Source organism: Brachyhypopomus gauderio, chromosome 15 (assembly GCF_052324685.1).
Source record: "Brachyhypopomus gauderio isolate BG-103 chromosome 15, BGAUD_0.2, whole genome shotgun sequence".
NCBI lineage: Eukaryota > Metazoa > Chordata > Actinopteri > Gymnotiformes > Hypopomidae > Brachyhypopomus > Brachyhypopomus gauderio.
This window is the reverse complement of record NC_135225.1, coordinates 16,448,887-16,468,039: the sequence shown is the minus strand read 5'-3', so window position 1 is coordinate 16,468,039 and position 19,153 is coordinate 16,448,887. Positions and strand designations below refer to the sequence as shown.

Below are 19,153 nucleotides of genomic sequence, written 5' to 3'. Positions count from 1 at the left end.
TGAATTAATAACACTGTGCTTATAAATTTACTATACTGTGTTTGAGGGCTGCAACTCTGTACACTTTTGTATTCACTGCAACAACAAAGCTAATTCAACTGGGGTCCTTGCAGAAAAGGTCTAAACAAAAAAAGCTTAGATATATACTATAACTGGGCAGTATCATATCAGACAAGACAACCAAACAGAAGTACACCAAGAATAGTTTTAACCTTGAAAGAACACATAGAAAACCCTCCAGCTGAATGTAATTGCATATAATTACATATAATTGCACAGTTAGACTACATCATTGATTTGGACCTTGTCCGAAAACTGTCAGATGCAGAACTGGTCCAGTTTCGAATCAGGCCGGCCACCATGTTGTTCCCCATCTGTCGTGTATATTGAGATAGCAACTCACGAACCACCACCTACAAATACAGGGTGAGAAACTGCAGTGACCAGGGCACAATGACGGCCTCACGTAAAACATACATGTGTTGAATTGTCAGGGCCTACAGTAAATTTATTTACTGTAAAATTTGTTTACTGTAAATTTACAGTAAACAACATCATACATACATATTGCACTACACATGAATTTGCACGCATTACACTTTAAGTAATGGCCAGTAATAGTAATAATAATAGTGTAGCATCCCATCATAACTGAACATATGCCTGAACTGAACCCATTTCTACCCGTTACAACTGAAAGAAAGAAAGAAAGAAAGAAAGAAAGAAAGAAAGAAAGAAAATGAGAGTAGTTGTCAGAACCTCTTGGTCTCCATGTGACTCTGGTTCAGAATTAGGTCCCCAAGGACCATCCTTGCTATTTTCAACATTTTAAGGTCTGTTTTAAACCTCAGACACAGAGTTGACAGCAACTCCTTAAAATTTTAAGTTAATCAAATAAAAAATGGTCAAGAGGATTCAAAGTATTTAAATGGAATAACATGTACATTAATTAGCATGGGAAACAAGTAGACTTAATAGTAATTCACTTGTCCTGATTTTGCCTGATTTTATCTTGGCTAACTGAATGAGCAGAACTATATGAAAGACATTGAAAAGAAAATGTATTCTAAAGAAATAATGTGAACACGTTAGGTTTAGAAGCAACTAATTTGATATAGATCTGATAGCCAAGATCATTTCAACACATAAAATTCTAAAACTACATACAATGTAAATGCAATGTAAATTCTATCCACTTCAGGATAGAGGTTTCCCTTTCAAGGTGGTTCCCAAAAAGGTCAAGAGGGTTTTAAACAATACTCCACAGTTCACTGAAAACACCCCCTCATGAGTTACGCTCTTCAATCTCTGCCTTGAAACATCTGCAGTTGGGCGACTGTTGCCCTATGTGCTTCTTTATCCTGTGAAAAGGGGCTGTGGTTTTATTTTCCCTTGTTCTTTTTTTGGCACTACAAGTGTGATATCAGTTTATTTCCCAGGGTAAGAGAGAATGACTATTTTAGTATTGAGAGGCCTGCAATCTAATTATAGAAGTTTGATAGGTCTTCAGGCGAGGCTGTGAATAGTGACCTTGTATTTTGAGGTGAGGGGGTGTGTGTGTGTGTGTGTGTGTGTGTGTGTGTGTGTGTGTGTGTGTGTGTGTGCGTGCATGTGTGTGTGTGCGTGTGTACACACAGGAGACAAATTGAATTAAAGTTTTGACCTGATCATCATAGTTATTTCAGCAGTCAATACCCCCACAGCCAAAGGCCGCTGGATAATGGTGTTCCAAGCCCAACATAAGCTTTCATCTCCTCACACGATTGTCAATTCCAGTGCAAAGTGTGATATGAGGAATGGAGGAATCTTCTCAGAGTAATTCTGAGAGATCCTGTGGTTTTTCTTTTCTATTTTTGCTGTTAATAGTCTTTGGTTTGTTATTCAAGAGATCATGGGGAAGCCAGACTAAAAAAAAGGCCTGCTATCTCTAAATAAGGGAACATGACAAAGAACAACCTTGAGCAAAATGGCTGTGACACTTAAGCCTTGTGAAAGAAAAGTAGAACGTCCTCCCCGATCACACACCACCCTGTCCCTAATGGATACTGATAAATTAGGAATGGCTTTGAGCATGCTGTTCTTAGGCTGCTATGTAGAGAACCACCACAGTAATAACTGATCATCAGGAGAGGAGCTCTCATTGAGAAAAGTCACCAAACAGCTCTGAATGGCTTTCTTCTGAATGCTTGCAGGACGAAGCTGACCTGGAGCATGACCACGTTGTCCCCCTCAAATGTCACGAAGGCATCAGAGTCGCATTTCAGAGATGGGATCCGGTTCTCCATCATGAAGCCCTGATGGTAATAATCGGTGAAAATCAATTACTGGTTATGTGTTAAGGTTTTTAATTGTCCCATGTAGTGCTGCAGTTTAAAAGATTTCTAGAATACAAGTAGAAATATCATTCTATAATAAAAGTAGAGTTTCAGAGGAAAAAGATTTCCAGCGTTTCCTTTTATTTCATGTGATGCATGATGACAGTGCTAAAAAGTTCAATGTCAAAGGGTACAAAGCAAAAAAAGGTGCACTGTTTAGTACAGCAGTGCTCAGTCAGTCCGGGGGTGCAGTTCTGTGGGTTTCCCCTGCTTTTTGCTATACACTGCAAAACCATAATGACATTTGAGATTTTATATGTCTCAAAAATAAAGCAACAATTACATCAAATAGATCTTCATCAGTAAGCTGTATAGTAAAATAGTAGGAAAAAGTGAATATTTGTGAATATATATATAGAGAATTGTGAATATAAAATTAGAGATTGTTAACCAGGTTCATCAGTGCATTGTCATACGAGAGCTGCCCCCTAGTGGCGATCTGAGGAGGCCTCATCAGTGGGACTGGACTTTGAGATTCAATGTTTTATGTAATGTTCACAACTGGGGATCCCTTAAATGGTAACTGTCCTGCACTCTGATTGGGTGAGACCAGTGGAGTTCTACCTCCTCTGCAGTAGTCAGTAAGGGTATACGCTACTGTTATGCTAAATATGGCCAACGTTCACTTTCTTCCAGGCATACAAAGCTGCTGGATTATGGATAAACAGAACATGCAGAGTACATTCTGGAGAAAGATTTCCCTCAACTTTACTGCTACTGACCGGAGTGGAAGCCTCCACCTGAGGAACTAGCTACATTTACAGTCTTGCAACATCGGGTCTAAATTCATTTTAAAACAAGTCAATTAATTAAAAAGAAAGTGTTTTTGTGGACATTGTGTGTGTGCACGATTTTTCCTATACAGACTCACCATGGCCCCGGTGCACTCTCGACAGCCCTGTAGGCAGGCCATGTTGCACCAGGTGCTGTAGGCCTTGAGACCAGCCACCAGTGCCTGCAGTGTGCGATTGCCCTGAAGGTCCTGCCCATGACAAAGGGCATCATCCATTAGACCCGCAGCATACCTAAGAATACGCACATGCATGCCCATGCGTTTGATATTCAAACTTATTTGAATAGTGATTTTTAACTGGAAAATTAAAAATGGAGCCATGATAAAGGGCTTCATATTGATTTGCAGAATTCCATGACACAGAGCCTTAGAATGAGACACTCACTCACTCAGTTTCTCTCCCTCTTTCCCTCCCTCCCTCCCTCCCTCCCTCCCTTAATACAAAGTGAGAATATCCAGATTTAGACAAGACAGTCCTACTGAGGTGTTTAAATACCACAAATATTGGTGTTCAGTTTTCTCTGAACATGTGTTTACCCACTACCCATCCCTCTGGGCTTGTGGTATTTCTCAGAAAGTGTACTGTGTGTGTTCATGTGTACAGCATAAAACTCAACTCAGCAGAGAACCAAGAAGTCTCTTATTCTTTAAACCATACAATAAACTACCATTTATTCATTTCATTATAAAAGTAATACATCACCTCACAAAAATAATATTTAAATGCAGTTAAACATCAAGTAGCATATACAAGTGTGTCTGTCTTTTTTATCCACCTCTCTTTCTATAAATCCTTTCTGTACCGATCTGTCTATAGACCCACTCCTCCATCTACCCACCCACCAGTGTAACAATTCAAACAGAGCAGGGCAGAGTCCGAACGGGGCAGAGTAGCCTGACCTGGTTGTGAAGGTGAGAGCCAAGGCGGTGGCTAGGTGGGGCATCAACCTCAGATACTGTGTCTGATGCTCAATGATCTTAACCTCATCTTGGTCTTTAGGCCCAAACTGTCTGCGGCTGAGAGACAGAAAAAGAGAGCGTGAGAGAGAGTGAGAGAGAGAGAGAGAGAGAGAGAGAGAGAGAGCATGAGAGAGAGAGCATGAGAGAGAGAGCATGAGAGAGAGCGAGCATATGAGAGAGAGAGCATATGAGGGAGAGAGAGAAAGAGAGACAGAGACAGAGAGAGAGAGCATATGTTTAAAAACACTGATGTTGATGTGGTTGCTACCAGAGTGTGAGATATAGTCTCCATTATTTGAGTGTGTATGCATTCTGTTCTCATGCTGCAATCTTTGTGTGGGTGAGGGTGCGTGTGTGTCTTGTGTGGGTGAGGACATGTGTCTCTCTGCTGAGGTGCTGTGACGGCCTTTCACAACTAAGATATGCACACCTGTTGGCCCTGAACTACCACAGGCTCTATCTCTCCATCTACAAACTGCAGGTGGCTTCCCCACAAGACAGGGAGGAACAAGAGTTGAGTGATGTAGGTGTAGGTGTGTGCATGTGCTTGTGTGGTTGATTTCCAACATGACAGAAGCTTCAATAAATGGCCTTGTGCACATCTCTTACCAACATTGTGCATGAGTCATTGAATGATTCTGGCATTACTGATTTTTCACATGTAGCCACTGGCTACTTTCAGAACAAGTGCACACATGACACACATGACCTCAAACAACTTCACACTTCACCTCAATGATGAATATGAATAGCATGAAAAACTAATTCGGTGGAACCACTCAAATAGCTTAAAACAGTTTAAAAACTCAAATGGCTCTCATTGTGAATGCATTATAAAGCACACCCTGAGCTTACCCGTGTTTGACTAAATGCCTACATGTGCAGAATAGCTTTGTAATGGCTCAATAAGCATCAGTCATTACCTTTATACGGCTATCACCTAATATTCTCAATCAAGGGAAGTAGAAGGATTTCCTAGACTGACACTATTATGAGATTCTCATAACACCAGGATGTCAGATGAAGCTGGTTCATTACATGGTGGTTGAGGTTAGAGTCATGAGAGCTTTGACTCTTAGCCAGACCACACGGGACGATACCTGGCCGCGAGTGTGTATGGGGGCAATCAGAGGAAGTCCTCTCCAGTGAACAGCCCCCTTTCTCCAATACACATGAGCTACACGAGCTGCCGTTGGCTGTGCTATCTGCTGCCTACTTTAAAGCCCCATGCAGGTCACTTTATATACTGCAGCAAGAGATTCTACTAAAATCAGAAACTATGGCAAACTGGAGGCCCAAGTTGTAGAGCCTTACAGCTATCCCCACTGTCAGGAACCACAGCTTTAGACCTGAGGCAACACTTGTACTCTAACCACCGTTTCCAATTGTAGCTTCAACAGTGAGCCAAAGGCTGCCTAAAGGAGTGGAGTGAGTCATGTTCACACCCTGAGCCCTGGGTATAGTCATGTTCACACCCTGAGCCCTGGGTATAGTCATGTTCACACCCTGAGCCCTGGGTATAGTCATGTTCACACCCTGAGCCCTGGGTATAGTCATGTTCACACCCTGAGCCCTGGGTATAGTCATGTTCACACCCTGAGCCCTGGGTATAGTCATGTTCACACCCTGAGCCCTGGGTATAGTCATGTTCACACCCTGAGCCCTAGGTATAGTCATGTTCACACCCTGAGCCCTGGGTATAGTCATGTTCACACCCTGAGCCCTGGGTATAGTCATGTTCACACCCTGAGCCCTGGGTATAGTCATGTTCACACCCTGAGCCCTTGGTATAGTCATGTTCACACCCTGAGCCCTGGGTATTGTTATGTTCACACCCGATACCTGGATATAGTCATCGGAGGCTTCTAGGTACTTTTTTGCAATCTATGCTCATATAGCACTCAACCAGATGCAAATGAATGCATCTCACTCACTTTTTTCCAGTTTTGAAGCTAAGGAAGTACTGAATACTAAATAGGGCTCAAGACCAAAGTGCCCTATGAGAATCCACATGGCATTTATGTCATGCTGACATTTACAGACAGCTGCAGAACTTTAACCAATAAATAAATAAATAAGTTATCTTTATGAAATTACAAAAAAATGCCCATCGGTTAGAATTCCCGTCATCTTAAAATTACTCAAAAATGCCTACACGACAAAAATTGAAATGTTACACCAACAAAGAAAAGCCTCTGAAACTGGCTGTTAAACACACACACTGGGCTAGGGCAAGATTAAAGTCAACATTAAGTATGCATCGTAATGTCCCTGGTACATACTGTATAACTCAAAAAAGAATAACACCAGCCTTACAACTTTTCATCTGAATCTGTGCAAAATAAACGTAAGTTACAGCATTAATGAAACACTGCAGTATCACTGGACAAGACAGTTTGTATATTTGTAGTTACTTGCATATAGTACTTTCTATGAAAAGACATCGATAGCAAAGCTACACTGAGGTCTCAGCATTTAAGAGACAACTGAAGTCTTATCAGAGGCCAAATATTCAAATGGTAATTATGTTTGTTTGCCTCACTTTAAGCTTTTTATGCCTTTATTTGTAGTATCATCATTTCCAGATTTGAACTTCTGGGCCAGAGTGGCACAGCTGTTTCACTTCACCATTGAGAGATAAAGAGATGCCACATTCCAGTGCCGTTTAATCCCAGTGCCGTTTAATCCCAGTGCCGTTTCCCCTCCACAGACAACAGAGGGAAACCAGCAGAGTGGACCTACCGAGGGCTAAACAAGTTAACAGCTCAATTTAATTCATTGCAAGGATTTCTGTGAAGTTTCAGATAGGCGTGTGTTACTAGGTGCATAGATCTGATAAGTTCTGATAGCTTTCACGATTTTAAACAAATCTTACAAAGATTATTTCCGCTTATCCCAAGTAGCACGTTTATTTTATTATGTTCTAACAGGCAGCTCCAGTTAAAGGAACCCTGGTGCAATTGGTCTGTTGGTTCAGTCCAGTGGAGGAAGTGGCAAGTCTGCCTTTCTGACACTGCTATGGATGAAATAAGTGAAGTTCTGACAAACTGAGCAAACACACAACGTAATGTCACAACACACAGAAGCGTTCCTGCTGTCACTTAGGACTTTTTTACACATTTACCAGCTCTTCATCTTCATCTTCTTCAGTTTTAAACTGGCTAAAATCCAAATACATTTAGCCTAGTATTGATTTGAAAGTTAATTTGGAATTATTGTAGTTACTATGACAAAATAGTGCTAAAAGCTGTCCAATTGGAATATGACCCTATCAACTTGACATTTCTGATCCAGTGGTAAATATCAATGTGAACACCAAGCAAACCAGGATTACAATGCAACAATCTGCCTTGGTTCAGACAAAAGGAATCTACTATAAATATAAGGTCCCATTTTCATAGCCCTGTCCGAGATGCCTCTGTGCGCTTATGGTCAAAATGGGCCCTCATACATCCCTCACTACACTAGTAACAGCATTTATCTCCTAGGTGTGATTCTCTAATCCGTGTGTGGGTGCAGATGGTTGTTTTGCAAATGGAAAACCTGTAACCATAGAAAGCAAACATTTCCTCTCTCTTACTCTCTCTCTCTCTGGGGATGCCATCTTTGGAGACAACCCTGTAGATCTTCCACCCACACACGTGAAACACACAAGCACACCCGCGCACACACATGCACACACACACACACCACGTGTGTGTGTGTGTGTGTGTGTGTGTGTGTGTGTAATAGCACAAACACACACACACACACACACACACACACACACACACACACACACACACACACACACACACACACACAAAGCCACATGTAAGGAGGATATAGAGCAATACACACGGGGAGCCCGAGAGTCCCCTCTGAACGGGATGTTCTCTGTGGTGAGCAGCTTCTCTACACGTCACTGCTGCATCAGCCTGCGCTTCTGTACACTTGGTTTTTTTCTCCTTCTTTGCCCCCTGACCGCATAAATTACTTTCATAGATTGTGTATCCTGTTTTTGATGTCAGCACTTCACTTTATACTCAAATGGTAACCAAGCAATCACTCAGGTGTCCATAGAACTAAATTTCACAGTAGATGTTAGTTGCTGTTTACGTTGGCTGTTTGTTGGAGTAAGGATAACAATTATCAAATGGGATCCATTCAGTCCTATACGCATATGGAGTTGTCCTACCTGTGACTGTAGCGCACTGCTATGATGAGCCCAAGCTGTAGAGAGAAAGAGGCAAAAATACATCACATGCAATTTCCATATCCAAAAGATGATTCTCATAACCAAAATTCTCATAACCAATGAGCCAGGACAAAGACAGCATACACAATACAGCATGCTCAATACACACTGAACTGACTGACAGTAATCCTGAGCAAAGTTTTACCCTTGCAATGAATGAAGGATTTTTGGTATGGCTCATCAAAACTTCTAGACAAGCTATAGAGCATAAAGCGCACATGCGTCTCAGGAGATGCAGGGTGTAGCGCTGCAGAACCCTTGGTCCGCCTTATCAGAATATACCCAATGGCCGAGATTCAGAACAAGATCAAGACTCCACTCAGCAGACATCCACTACAATATGAACAGTGCTGGCAGAGTTCACAAGAAACAGAAAAGCACAATCCATCCAGCCTGCTATCAGAACTACAATCATATCCTCAGCTCTAACAGACCATCACCTGATGCCATTGCTGCCATTAAAGTTAGTGCTGGGTGCACTTCTCTGTCTTTTGCATATGATTTGCACCATCTATAGTCCACTTTGATATACTGCACACTTTAGTGTCTTCTAATTACTTTTTTCATGTCCATAAGGTCTTATTTTGGACTGCACTTTTTCATTTTACACTGCACTTTTTCATTTTACATCATCACTTATTCCTTTTGGTCTTTGTATATGGGAAAGAAAGTAAATATTTATGGAAAACTGCTTAAAATATTGTATATTGTGTCTAGTACAGAAATGCTCACAGGTTTAACAATCTCATGCATATACTCCATGACCCATGTCCAAGTAAGACCATGTTGGTGAAGTTTAGTCAAAGAGGCGGAACCCCATTTTATTACATGAGCTGGGCTGTCAATATTTAACTGACATATTTGGACGATGAAGTTCTAAAACACCCTTTTAGCGCCTCTGTCAACAAAAAGTGGTTTAACAGACCATGATGTCAGTTTGTTTAAATCATTAGCCTACCAGCATTTCCTTGTAGGCTACTGGAAATGTTCCTTACTGAGTGTGGAACTCTTTTCAAGGGAAGGGAAGAGGCACCAGTCTATCTAAAAAGAGCAGGAAGACAGAGACTCTGGGACAAGAACTGCTCTACTATTCTCCTGAATTGCTTATAGATAAAAGACTTTTTCATGGATAGCTTTAACAGGACAGGAATGTCATTAAAAGCAGCATTCCTTTTTATTTAACAGGACTGGGGAGAATATTTAAGGTGTGGTTCAAGAGCTCCACCTTGTGGTGACGACAAGTTATTGTCTGACCATAAGACACCACAATACGAAGAATGTTAACAAAAACCTTCAACTTGGGTACAAGTGGTGAAATTACAGGGCAACCACATGCAGAGATACTTACTTTCATGGCAGACATAGCCTGTGCGGTGAGGGCCAGGCGAGTGGGTGTGAGGGCAGCCAGCATAGCATTGAAGCGATAGCCCTTACTCTGAATGGGAGAGGAGTACTGGCCATCAGGTGACACTGAACCAAATCTGTGAAAAAAAACACACACGCACACGCGCGCACACACACACGCACACAAGCCTAAAATGAAGTACACAGCCACAAAGTGTGGTCATCTTAACACAGTATTTATTTACATGTATTGGTATATTGGTATTTGGAACTGAGCAGTGACAATCAATTTTCTGAACAGTCACTGACTGCCTTTAAGCTCACTGTCAATTCCCATGATAGCTGTGAAATCTGTTAAACCTCTCTTATCCTAATTGAACATTTACATTCATTAGCTCTCAATTAGAAAACAGTCCTGTCAGGTTAGTGTACGATGCTATAAATATACATATTTTCATGATTTATTCACAAGGTGTATGGCCAGCAGGCGCATGTGTTGGTGGACGACACACATTCAGTTGCGTTGCCCTTAACCACTGTTAAACAAACTGTAACAAGCGCAAGCCAACTCTTCTCCATCTGTAAAGCGGTCTGTGACTTCCTGACAAACAGGAAACAGAACTGTACGTGTTCATCTTGGCCCCTACCTGCCAGACTGTCTCGCTATCTATGCAGGTGCATTTCACGGCCACGTGTGTGCTATGCTACGTTATTTCCTCCATCCTAGCCACTGTAAGTGGGTGACTCCTTGATCAAAACACAAAGGTGCACAGATCTCACAATACCACTGTGGCCCCAAATGCAGGTGGTACTGAAACAGGAGGGAAGGTCACCTCCATTCTTGATGTACAAAAACCAATCTGAAGCTTGAAGACCATTAAAAAACTACTTTAAAAAGTACTTCCCACAAATATGAACAAATAATACTTTATGAATGTGTGTGCCTGACGTCATGCAACTGGTCAAGATCTTCATCTCAAACATGAAAGGTCACAAAGAATGCATGACAAAACAACTGTTTACTAGGCTAGCAGCCATTCTGGGGACAACTCTATAAGGTCATTACTGAAACTTTGATGAGATCTTTGATCATTGCCTGGTTTGGTGCAGGCCCTGCCTTCTTTAAGAATGCATGTTGTCATCAGTGAGAAAGTGATCATTATTTCTATTTAAGATTGGCACACATTACACAGAGTGCCACTGATGGCAACCACCACTCTGACACAGAACCCCAGTAGGACTCTTACTCCTCATTTTTACAACCCAGCCTGTGTTGACGGGGGCACACTGATGACGCAGAAAAAATGCTACTCTTCTTAAGCTACATTTATTCACTGCTTCATTGTATTTAGTAATATTGGAGACGTACTGAAATCCCTAAAATGGCAAAAACAAATGCTTCAAGTTAATTTTTTTATTTTGTTCAAATATAGATGGCATTTTAGCACCTTATAAAGAATTAAAAGTCACACTTCTCACGTGACTACCAGAGCCTGCTCAGTGGACTCATATTTCAGCCATGCTACATAACCTAGCAAATGACCTGAACATAGACGTTCCATTCTCTACATTGTTTGGTAAATGAGTGGATGGCACTTGTTTGGTCCATTAAATCCACATAAACAGTGAAGCTGTAGTCAGGAGAACAAGCTACTTTATATCTGGTTGCAAAAGACACAAGTTATTGGAGTGCATAGCATCTAAAAAGAAGCATATTGATGAAACCAGCCATTTTCTATTGGGTAAACATGAATTATGTAAATTGTGTTCCCTGTATTCAGGCACCATATACACTACACTACAGACAACGAGGGTTGCCATAGCAACATGTAACTTGCTGCTGACTAGATTTGTGTTGTTTGTTAATGTTCTGCTTAGCAGAGTTTACATTTATGTCTCCCCATTAGTTTCACATGAACATATCTGGGGTTTTATTCCACTAAAAAGGGCTTTTGTTTTTCTACAGACATGAGAACTATACCAAAAATAATTTATCAATTTACACATTATTTAATTATATAATTACAAATAATTTATTATTTACATTTATAATTGTTTTTTGTCAGTGTTCAATGTGTCACATATAAAGCCTTATGTACATTTCAGAAACTCAAAGTTTGTATTTGTAATTGATTGTCACATTTATAGATTGAACTTGAATGTCAAGTTACCATTGTCAACACCATGCAAACCTTAAAGAAAACACAGAAAGAGCAGCTAAACCTTTTGGATAGATAGATAGATACTTAAGACTAAAATACACACTTAACATATATTGCAAAGTTGTTCAAGTGTATGGTGGTACAATTTGTGAAAGTAGTTCTGTTATATTTTTACATTTTTATATTATATTTTATTTTTTAACATAATAGGTTTCTATAGATAATTTCTAAAACTTTCCCTACATTACACAAAAGCTGAAATACTCACTTATCCAACAGGTATTCCCGTGGTATCCTAACATGGTCAAATGTCAAGATACCATTGTCAACACCATGCAAACCTTAAAGAAAACACAGAAAGAGCAGCTAAACCTTTTGGCAACATTCCAATATCAGCTTCTTAAGGTTCTAACATTATATCCCCATTCCAGCCCCCACCTTCCTTATGTTTCATGTCAGTGGCAGTCACCCCAGGCCACATGATGCCGTACTGGTCACGAATTGGCACCACAAAGCAGTGGGGACCTGAGAGAGAAGAAGAGCAACACAAGCACTTTAAACATGCTCAGTAGATGAGTATGCAGCCTGTACTAAACACTACGTTAATGTGGCTTGTCCTTATTTCTGTGCAACACTGACATAATCCCGTCTAAAATAAATATATGGTTCTTAAGAGTTTCCTTTAGGTTTACATTTACAGTTTACATTTAGCATTTGCTTAGATAGATAGATAGATACTTAAGACTAAAATACACACTTAACATATATTGCAAAGTTGTTCAAGCGTATGGTGGTGCAAGGCTGCAGAATACCACTTCTGATTGAGTTCATCTGTCCAGATTTGTGACATTGATATTTGTTACACCCTTATGGACAAAAGGATGTCACCTGACAAACCTGAACAATATGGCCAGCTGAACCTGCCCTGCCCGGACCCACCTGACCTGAACCTGGACTGCCTGAACCCACCTAACCTGAATCTGGATTGCCTAAAATGATCTGACTTGAACTTGGACTACCTGGCCAATAGGATCTATCCTGTCACTTTACTGTTGAAAACAATATTCACTTGCTATTGTGATCGCAACTGCAATTTCTTAGTATTATTTGGTATGTTTAGTACAATCCAGTATTACTCAAATACCCCCCCCCCCTTTTATTTTTCTACAAAGGGACGTTTTACTTGCTCATTAAGGGTCTAGATTTGGTTAATGTAAAAGTGCAATAAAATAAAATATTGAAGTCATATGGTGCAGCCCTACTGCTCCTGCATACCATGAGATTCTCCACTGATCATGAGCTGGGCAAATACAGCAGCATAGTTTCCCTTCATTGCATTCCCAATGTACATCTTCTGAGCCTCCTCACAAGGGGTGTGGATAATGAACTCCTGTACATGCATGGAGTAAACCAGACAGTCACATGACAAGCACACTGTGCTTCAGCAGGATAACTCAGCAGTAACTGTATGACACCATGGTGTACACATGTGTTGATGCATGAATTAAGGGGCTCTTAAGTCCAGCTAATATTACTGCATTTGCATAATAATAACTTTTCATTTTCATCAGTCAGCTTCAGTCACAACGCATGCAGAACATCCTTCTCATGTTGTTCATATATCAACATTTCATTTAACCAGTCCCTGCCATGTGAGGTCACACTTCTGCTCCTCCCACTCCTTACTGAAGTGCTTGAAAACTTTACAAAAAGGCTAGTTGTTTTTAATTTTATGTACTGAAGTTATGTATTTTAATCAAAATAAAAAATTTAATTTTTCAATTATTTTAAATCCATACAAGCTTAACTAGTTATATTTAGATGTCTAAGATTAGCTGATTCACTTAAAATATATCCAGAGTTACAGAACTGTGCCTCTACTCGACAACAAAGAGTAAACAAAATTCATGAGTGACTGAAAAATACAGTCTGTACCTTTCCTTCATTCATTTAGAGGAATAATACAGAGATTGCACCCTTCCTTCATTAATTTAAATGAAAAATCTTAGCAGTTGCCTAGCTGTATAGTCAACATATCTAGTCACAGTGGGGGGGAAAAGTATTTAATCACCAATTGTGCAAGTTCCCCCACTTAAAAAGATGAGAGACCTGTAATTGACATCATGTTTAAAGAATTTATTAGCAAATTATGGTGGAAAATAAGTATTTGGTCACCTACAAACAAGCAACATTTCTGGCCGTCACAGACCTGTAACTCCTCTGTCCTCCACTTACCTGTATTAATGGCACCTGTTTGAACTTCTTATCAGTATAAAAGACACCTGCCCACAGTCACACTCCAAACTTCACTATCGTGAAGACCAAAGAGATGTCGAAGGACACCAGAAACAAAATTGTAGACCTGCACCAGGCTGGGAAGACTGAATCTGCAATAGGCAAGCAGCTTGATGTGAAGAAATCAACTGTGGGAGCAATAATTAGAAAATGAAAGACCTACAAGACCACTGATAATCTCAGGGGCTCCTCACAAGATCTCAGCCTGAGAGCATTTGGATGTTCCAGAAGAGTATTGGGAGAATATCATATGGTCAGATGAAACCAAAGTGGGAACTGTTTGGTACAAACATAACTCGTCATGTTTGGAGGAGAGTGAATGCTGAGTTGCATCCAGAGAAAACCGTACCTACTGTGAAGCATGGGGGTGGCAACATCATGCTTTGGGGCTGTTTCTCTGCAAAGGGACCAAGATGACTGAATTCTTTCGTGTACATGAAAGAATTAATGGGGCCATGTATTGTGAGATTTTGAGTGCAAACATCCTTCCATCAGCAAGGGCATTGAAGATGAAATGTTGCTGGGTCTTTCAGCATGACAATGATGCCAAGCACACTGCCAGGGCAACAAAAGAGTGGCTTCATAAGAAGCATTTCTAGGTCCTGGAGTGGCCTCGTCAGTCTCCAGATCTCAACCCCATAGAAAACCTTTGGAGGGAGTTGAAAGTCCATGTTGAGCGCCGACAACCCCAAAACATCACTGCTGTAGAGGAGATCTGCATGGAGGAATGGGCCAACATACCAGCAACGGTGTGTGCCAACCTTGTGAAGACTTATAGACAACATTTGACCTCTGTCATTGCCAAAAAAAGGATATATATTGAGTATATAAAGTATTGAGATTAACTTTTGTTATTGACCAAATACTTACCAAATACAAATACTATTTTCCACCATTATTTGCAAAAACTTTTTTTTTTATTCAGACAATGTGATTTTCTGGATTTCTTTTTCTAATATTGTCTCTCATAGTTGAGGTCTACCATTGAGTGGGAGAACTTGCACAATTGGTGACTGACTAAATACTTTTCCCCCACTGTAGGTAAGGTCCTAGTTTGTTGTTTCAAAGTGTAAAACACTGAAGAAACACTGATCCAGGAACAAAAAAAAATACTGATCCACAAACATATCCTATCTGAAGAAATCACCCAGCAACAACCTCTGCGCCATCCAGCAAAACATCCTTTTGTTGAGAAATAAACTAAAACCAAATAAATAAGAATACAGACCAACTCTAATGTCCGAGTCAGGTACAAGAGTAATTGAGCAAACATATTTGTGAAGTTTGAGCAAACATATTTGTGCTGGGCTTCACCTGTGTGGAGGGATCATAGTGAGCTTCAGTGAGAATGCCCCGTACATTGCTCCCATGGCCCCTCTCAGTCATGGCAAACATTGTGGTGAATGCCAACTCCTGCAATTTAATACAAGGGTAAAAAGAAGAGAACAAGGAATACTTAAACCTTACATATTTTAAGAAAGAATTATAGCACAAAAAAATAAATAAAAATACAACTGACACATGTAGACAATGACACAATATCCACTGAAGCCAGGATGGGATTTAAGTGGTTTCAGTCAAGCAGGTCAGTCAAGTCAAATCTGTCATAATCTTCAAGATGTCATTAAAGAGAACATGAACATAATGTCTTGGTATTTGTGAAAAAAAAACAAAAACTATGAAAGAAAGAAAAATCCTTAAACAACAGAAACAGAATAGCTGTGTGATATTTTAGCTAGATCACACTCACCGTCACTGGTACATACAATTTCTCCACTTGCTTTGGACTCCCCAAGTTTGTCACAGCACCACCATACAGACCACACACAACACCCATCTGCCAGTCAGAGGATAAAGTACAGTAAGATCACACAACTGAATGAGAACTGAGCCCAACAAATGCAAATAGACTCTCAGAAAATGCAAATAACTGCAGAACCACAACGCACATTACATGCAACTGTTACTAAGGGAATAGGCTGGAGGTGCCGAGACTTGATTGATATATACCTCAATAGAGCATAGCCACCAGATAAACAAACATAAATATGTGACAAACATATATTCAAAAAGCAGCACCTTTACTCCAGTGGCCATATCTGCAGAACAGATCGCTTCTGTAATCGCCATGCTTTTAGTTATGAAACCCCTCTTTCTTCCAACCACCTACAGGCAGCAAAAAGAGATAAGAGAACGCTATGACTTGTTATCTGAAATGTGTAATGCAGACTATACCCCATTTACAACACGATGTTTAAAAGGGCAACGATCTTTTACCTGATCCTCGAGATGACGTCGCATTACTGGTAGTTTTAACACGTAGTGTAGCCTGTCTTCGGTTAGATCTCTGATTTGCTCCAGAGATAGGTCGTAGCTAGAAGTGAGAATAGGAATTGTGGAATTAGGGGTGTTTGGATTAACTACCGCGCTATGAGCTGCGTGATACAAGGCATGCCGTTATTTATACATCCAAATGTTTCAGGTTTATTAGTGAAAGTTGAGCTATCTCTCAGGTTGTTGCGTTGTCGTGATGTCGGTGAATGGCGTTTGATCAATGCACTGCCAGCTCATTACAAATATAACAATTAATCAAAATACATCTCTATAATATGAGCGATAAAATAACATATTGCGACGTCCACGACGGTTTCTTCTATGGAAACGCTACTGTTTGCGCACCTACTGTGTTGAAATAGTTCACATTTGGAAATCTCGTCCCAAAGGTTGTTCTTTGTCTCCCAAAACTCTCCATCAAGATATCTGGAAAGGCTCGTGGTCAAATGTTTCTCAGCCATGGAGACCGACTACTGTGCCCTATGATTCAGTATGCAACTAAAGTTGAATGAAGACTGTTGCCAGTTTTCACAATCAACTTCCGCGTTCTGATGATGTCACTCCAGTGCAGAACAACTGATTGCCTGCTTGTAAAGTACGGGTGCATTGATCATGCATTAGTCGTTGTCATTGTCAGTGTAACTTACGTGCACGTTTTACAATGTTTAATAGTTTGGTATATTGGAATTTGAACCTCTTCAACATGAATTGTTTCAAGATTTTAAATAAATGTGAAACCTGGAGTTGTCACAGAGGAAACCTGAACGATGTCATTCAGCTGTTCTTTTGAATCAACTTTTGAACTGTAGATGCATACTATAATTTACATTTTTGCTGGCGTAACACTACTACAATTCCATAGATGCAGTAACTCGTAATTTTGTGTTTTTTTAATATTTGAACATATAATTCCAAATGGATTCTGAGTGGAGTTTCCATGTTCTCCCACTGTCTGTGTGGGTTTCCTCCGGGGTCTCTGGTTTCCTCCCACAGTCCAAAAACATGGGGGTTAGGTAAACTGGCATTCCCTGACAAAAAAATTAAAAACTCTCCCAGAGTGTGTGACTATGTGTCTCTTCATGTTAAATAAAAACAGTTGTCTGAGTGTATGCATGAATATGTGTGTGCTTGCCCAGTGGTGGATGGTGCACCATCACTAGGGTCTGTCCTCTCTCCTCTTCCTGCACCCCATTCAGTCCCCCATGGGGATGTGGTAGAGAGTAAGCTGCTCTAAGTATTTCAGAAACTGCTGAAAATGGTCCAAAAAAGAGAAAATATCCAGTAAGTGGCAGTTCTGTGCTGATAGAACTGCAACAGTAACTCAAATAACTCGTTACAACTGAGGCAAGCAGAAGAGCATCTCTGAATGCACAACACGTCGAACCTTGAGGCAGATGGGCTACAGCAGCAGAAGACCACACCGGGTGCTACTCCTGTCAGCTAAGAAAAGGAAACTGAGGCTACAATTTGCACAGGCTCACAAATATTGGACAATAGAAGATTGGAAAAACATTGCCTGGTCTAATGGGTCTCATGATTTCTGCTGCCACATTTGGATGGTAAGGTCAGAATTTTGGTTTCAACAACATGAAAGCATGGATCCATCCTGCATTGTATCAACAGTTCAGGCTGGTGGTGGTGGTGCAACGGTGTTGGTGATATTTTCCTGGCACACTTTGGGCCCATTAATACCAACTGAGCATTGTGTCAATGCCACAGCCTACCTGAGTATTGTTGCTGACCATGTCCATCCCATTATGACCACAGTGTACCTATTTTCTGATGGCAGGATAATGCGCCATATCATAAAGCACAAATCATCCATAGCAGGGGGGAATTTGGGGTGGTGAGAAGGGCCAGGGCAGTGGATTGATCCTTCATCTATAGCTGGTTATGCAGGAGGTGGCTGGCCAAGGGTGGATAACAGGAAAGGATCATCTCTCCCCGTCTCAGTATTTCTTGGGTAAGAGGGCAACCATTTGGAAAAAACAGGGACAATTTTGCATGGGACTATATGTGGGATAGGGGAAATATAAACATTTCTGGAGTGTGGCAGCAACTCCAGAAGGTAACACAAACTTGGGATCATCCTGAGACATTGGCATCCATCCACTACACTGTCAACAAACTTACGCACCAGTTCACCATAAAACCCTTAGCCCATGAACCTCTGGATCTGTAACCTTTATCTTAGAGGGCATATTAATTACCAAATGCTAAAGTAAATAAGTTTTCAACCTAGACTTAAAGATTGAGACTGTGGCAGAGTCCTGGACACATTCTGGAAGGTTATCCTGTAGTAAGAAAAGGCTCTTCTCTCTGCTCTTACCTTATTAATTATTGGAACTAATAAGAAGCCAGCATCCTGTGATCTTAGTAGATGTGGGGTTTCATAATAGCAAATAATTGGAGGTAATCAGGAGCAAGCCTGTGCAGTACTCTACTGATTAATACAATTATTTTAATTGGGAGCCACTACTGAGACTGAGACCACTACCTCCCCACTCTGGCACCGGCTTTAGCTAACAGTACAGCTTATTTCATTCGGCAGGGGGAGCACATTCTTAATAGGAATCCAAACAAAATGCGCACATCACTTTTTAAAAACTAATTCACAGGCATACTGTAAAAATAAATGGTCCGCGACGTCCTG

At 40.7% G+C, this 19,153-nt stretch overlaps 1 protein-coding gene across 3 annotated transcripts in view; it reads right to left on the bottom strand.

Moving 5' to 3' along the window:
• The window catches only part of acoxl (acyl-CoA oxidase-like), a 30,532-nt gene extending 13,469 nt beyond the window's left edge, over positions 1-17,063 (bottom strand). The window contains exons 1-14 of one of the 3 annotated variants that reach the window (XM_076974885.1): positions 16,846-17,061; positions 16,444-16,540; positions 16,246-16,332; positions 15,917-16,003; positions 15,481-15,579; positions 13,147-13,261; positions 12,310-12,396; positions 12,140-12,212; positions 9,714-9,846; positions 8,306-8,340; positions 4,069-4,185; positions 3,247-3,400; positions 2,205-2,294; positions 304-413 (exon numbers count right to left, since the gene is read on the bottom strand). In XM_076974885.1, the coding sequence (XP_076831000.1) occupies positions 304-413; positions 2,205-2,294; positions 3,247-3,400; positions 4,069-4,185; positions 8,306-8,340; positions 9,714-9,846; positions 12,140-12,212; positions 12,310-12,396; positions 13,147-13,261; positions 15,481-15,579; positions 15,917-16,003; positions 16,246-16,332; positions 16,444-16,540; positions 16,846-16,961 (1,400 nt within the window). In that variant the 5' untranslated portion in view covers positions 16,962-17,061. Of the gene's footprint in view, positions 1-303; positions 414-2,204; positions 2,295-3,246; positions 3,401-4,068; positions 4,186-8,305; positions 8,341-9,713; positions 9,847-12,139; positions 12,213-12,309; positions 12,397-13,146; positions 13,262-15,480; positions 15,580-15,916; positions 16,004-16,245; positions 16,333-16,443; positions 16,541-16,845 lie in introns of those variants that run through there. The other 2 variants (XM_076974886.1, XR_013121341.1) reach the window with 2 other exon arrangements.
• Positions 17,064-19,153: the final 2,090 nt, after the last annotated feature.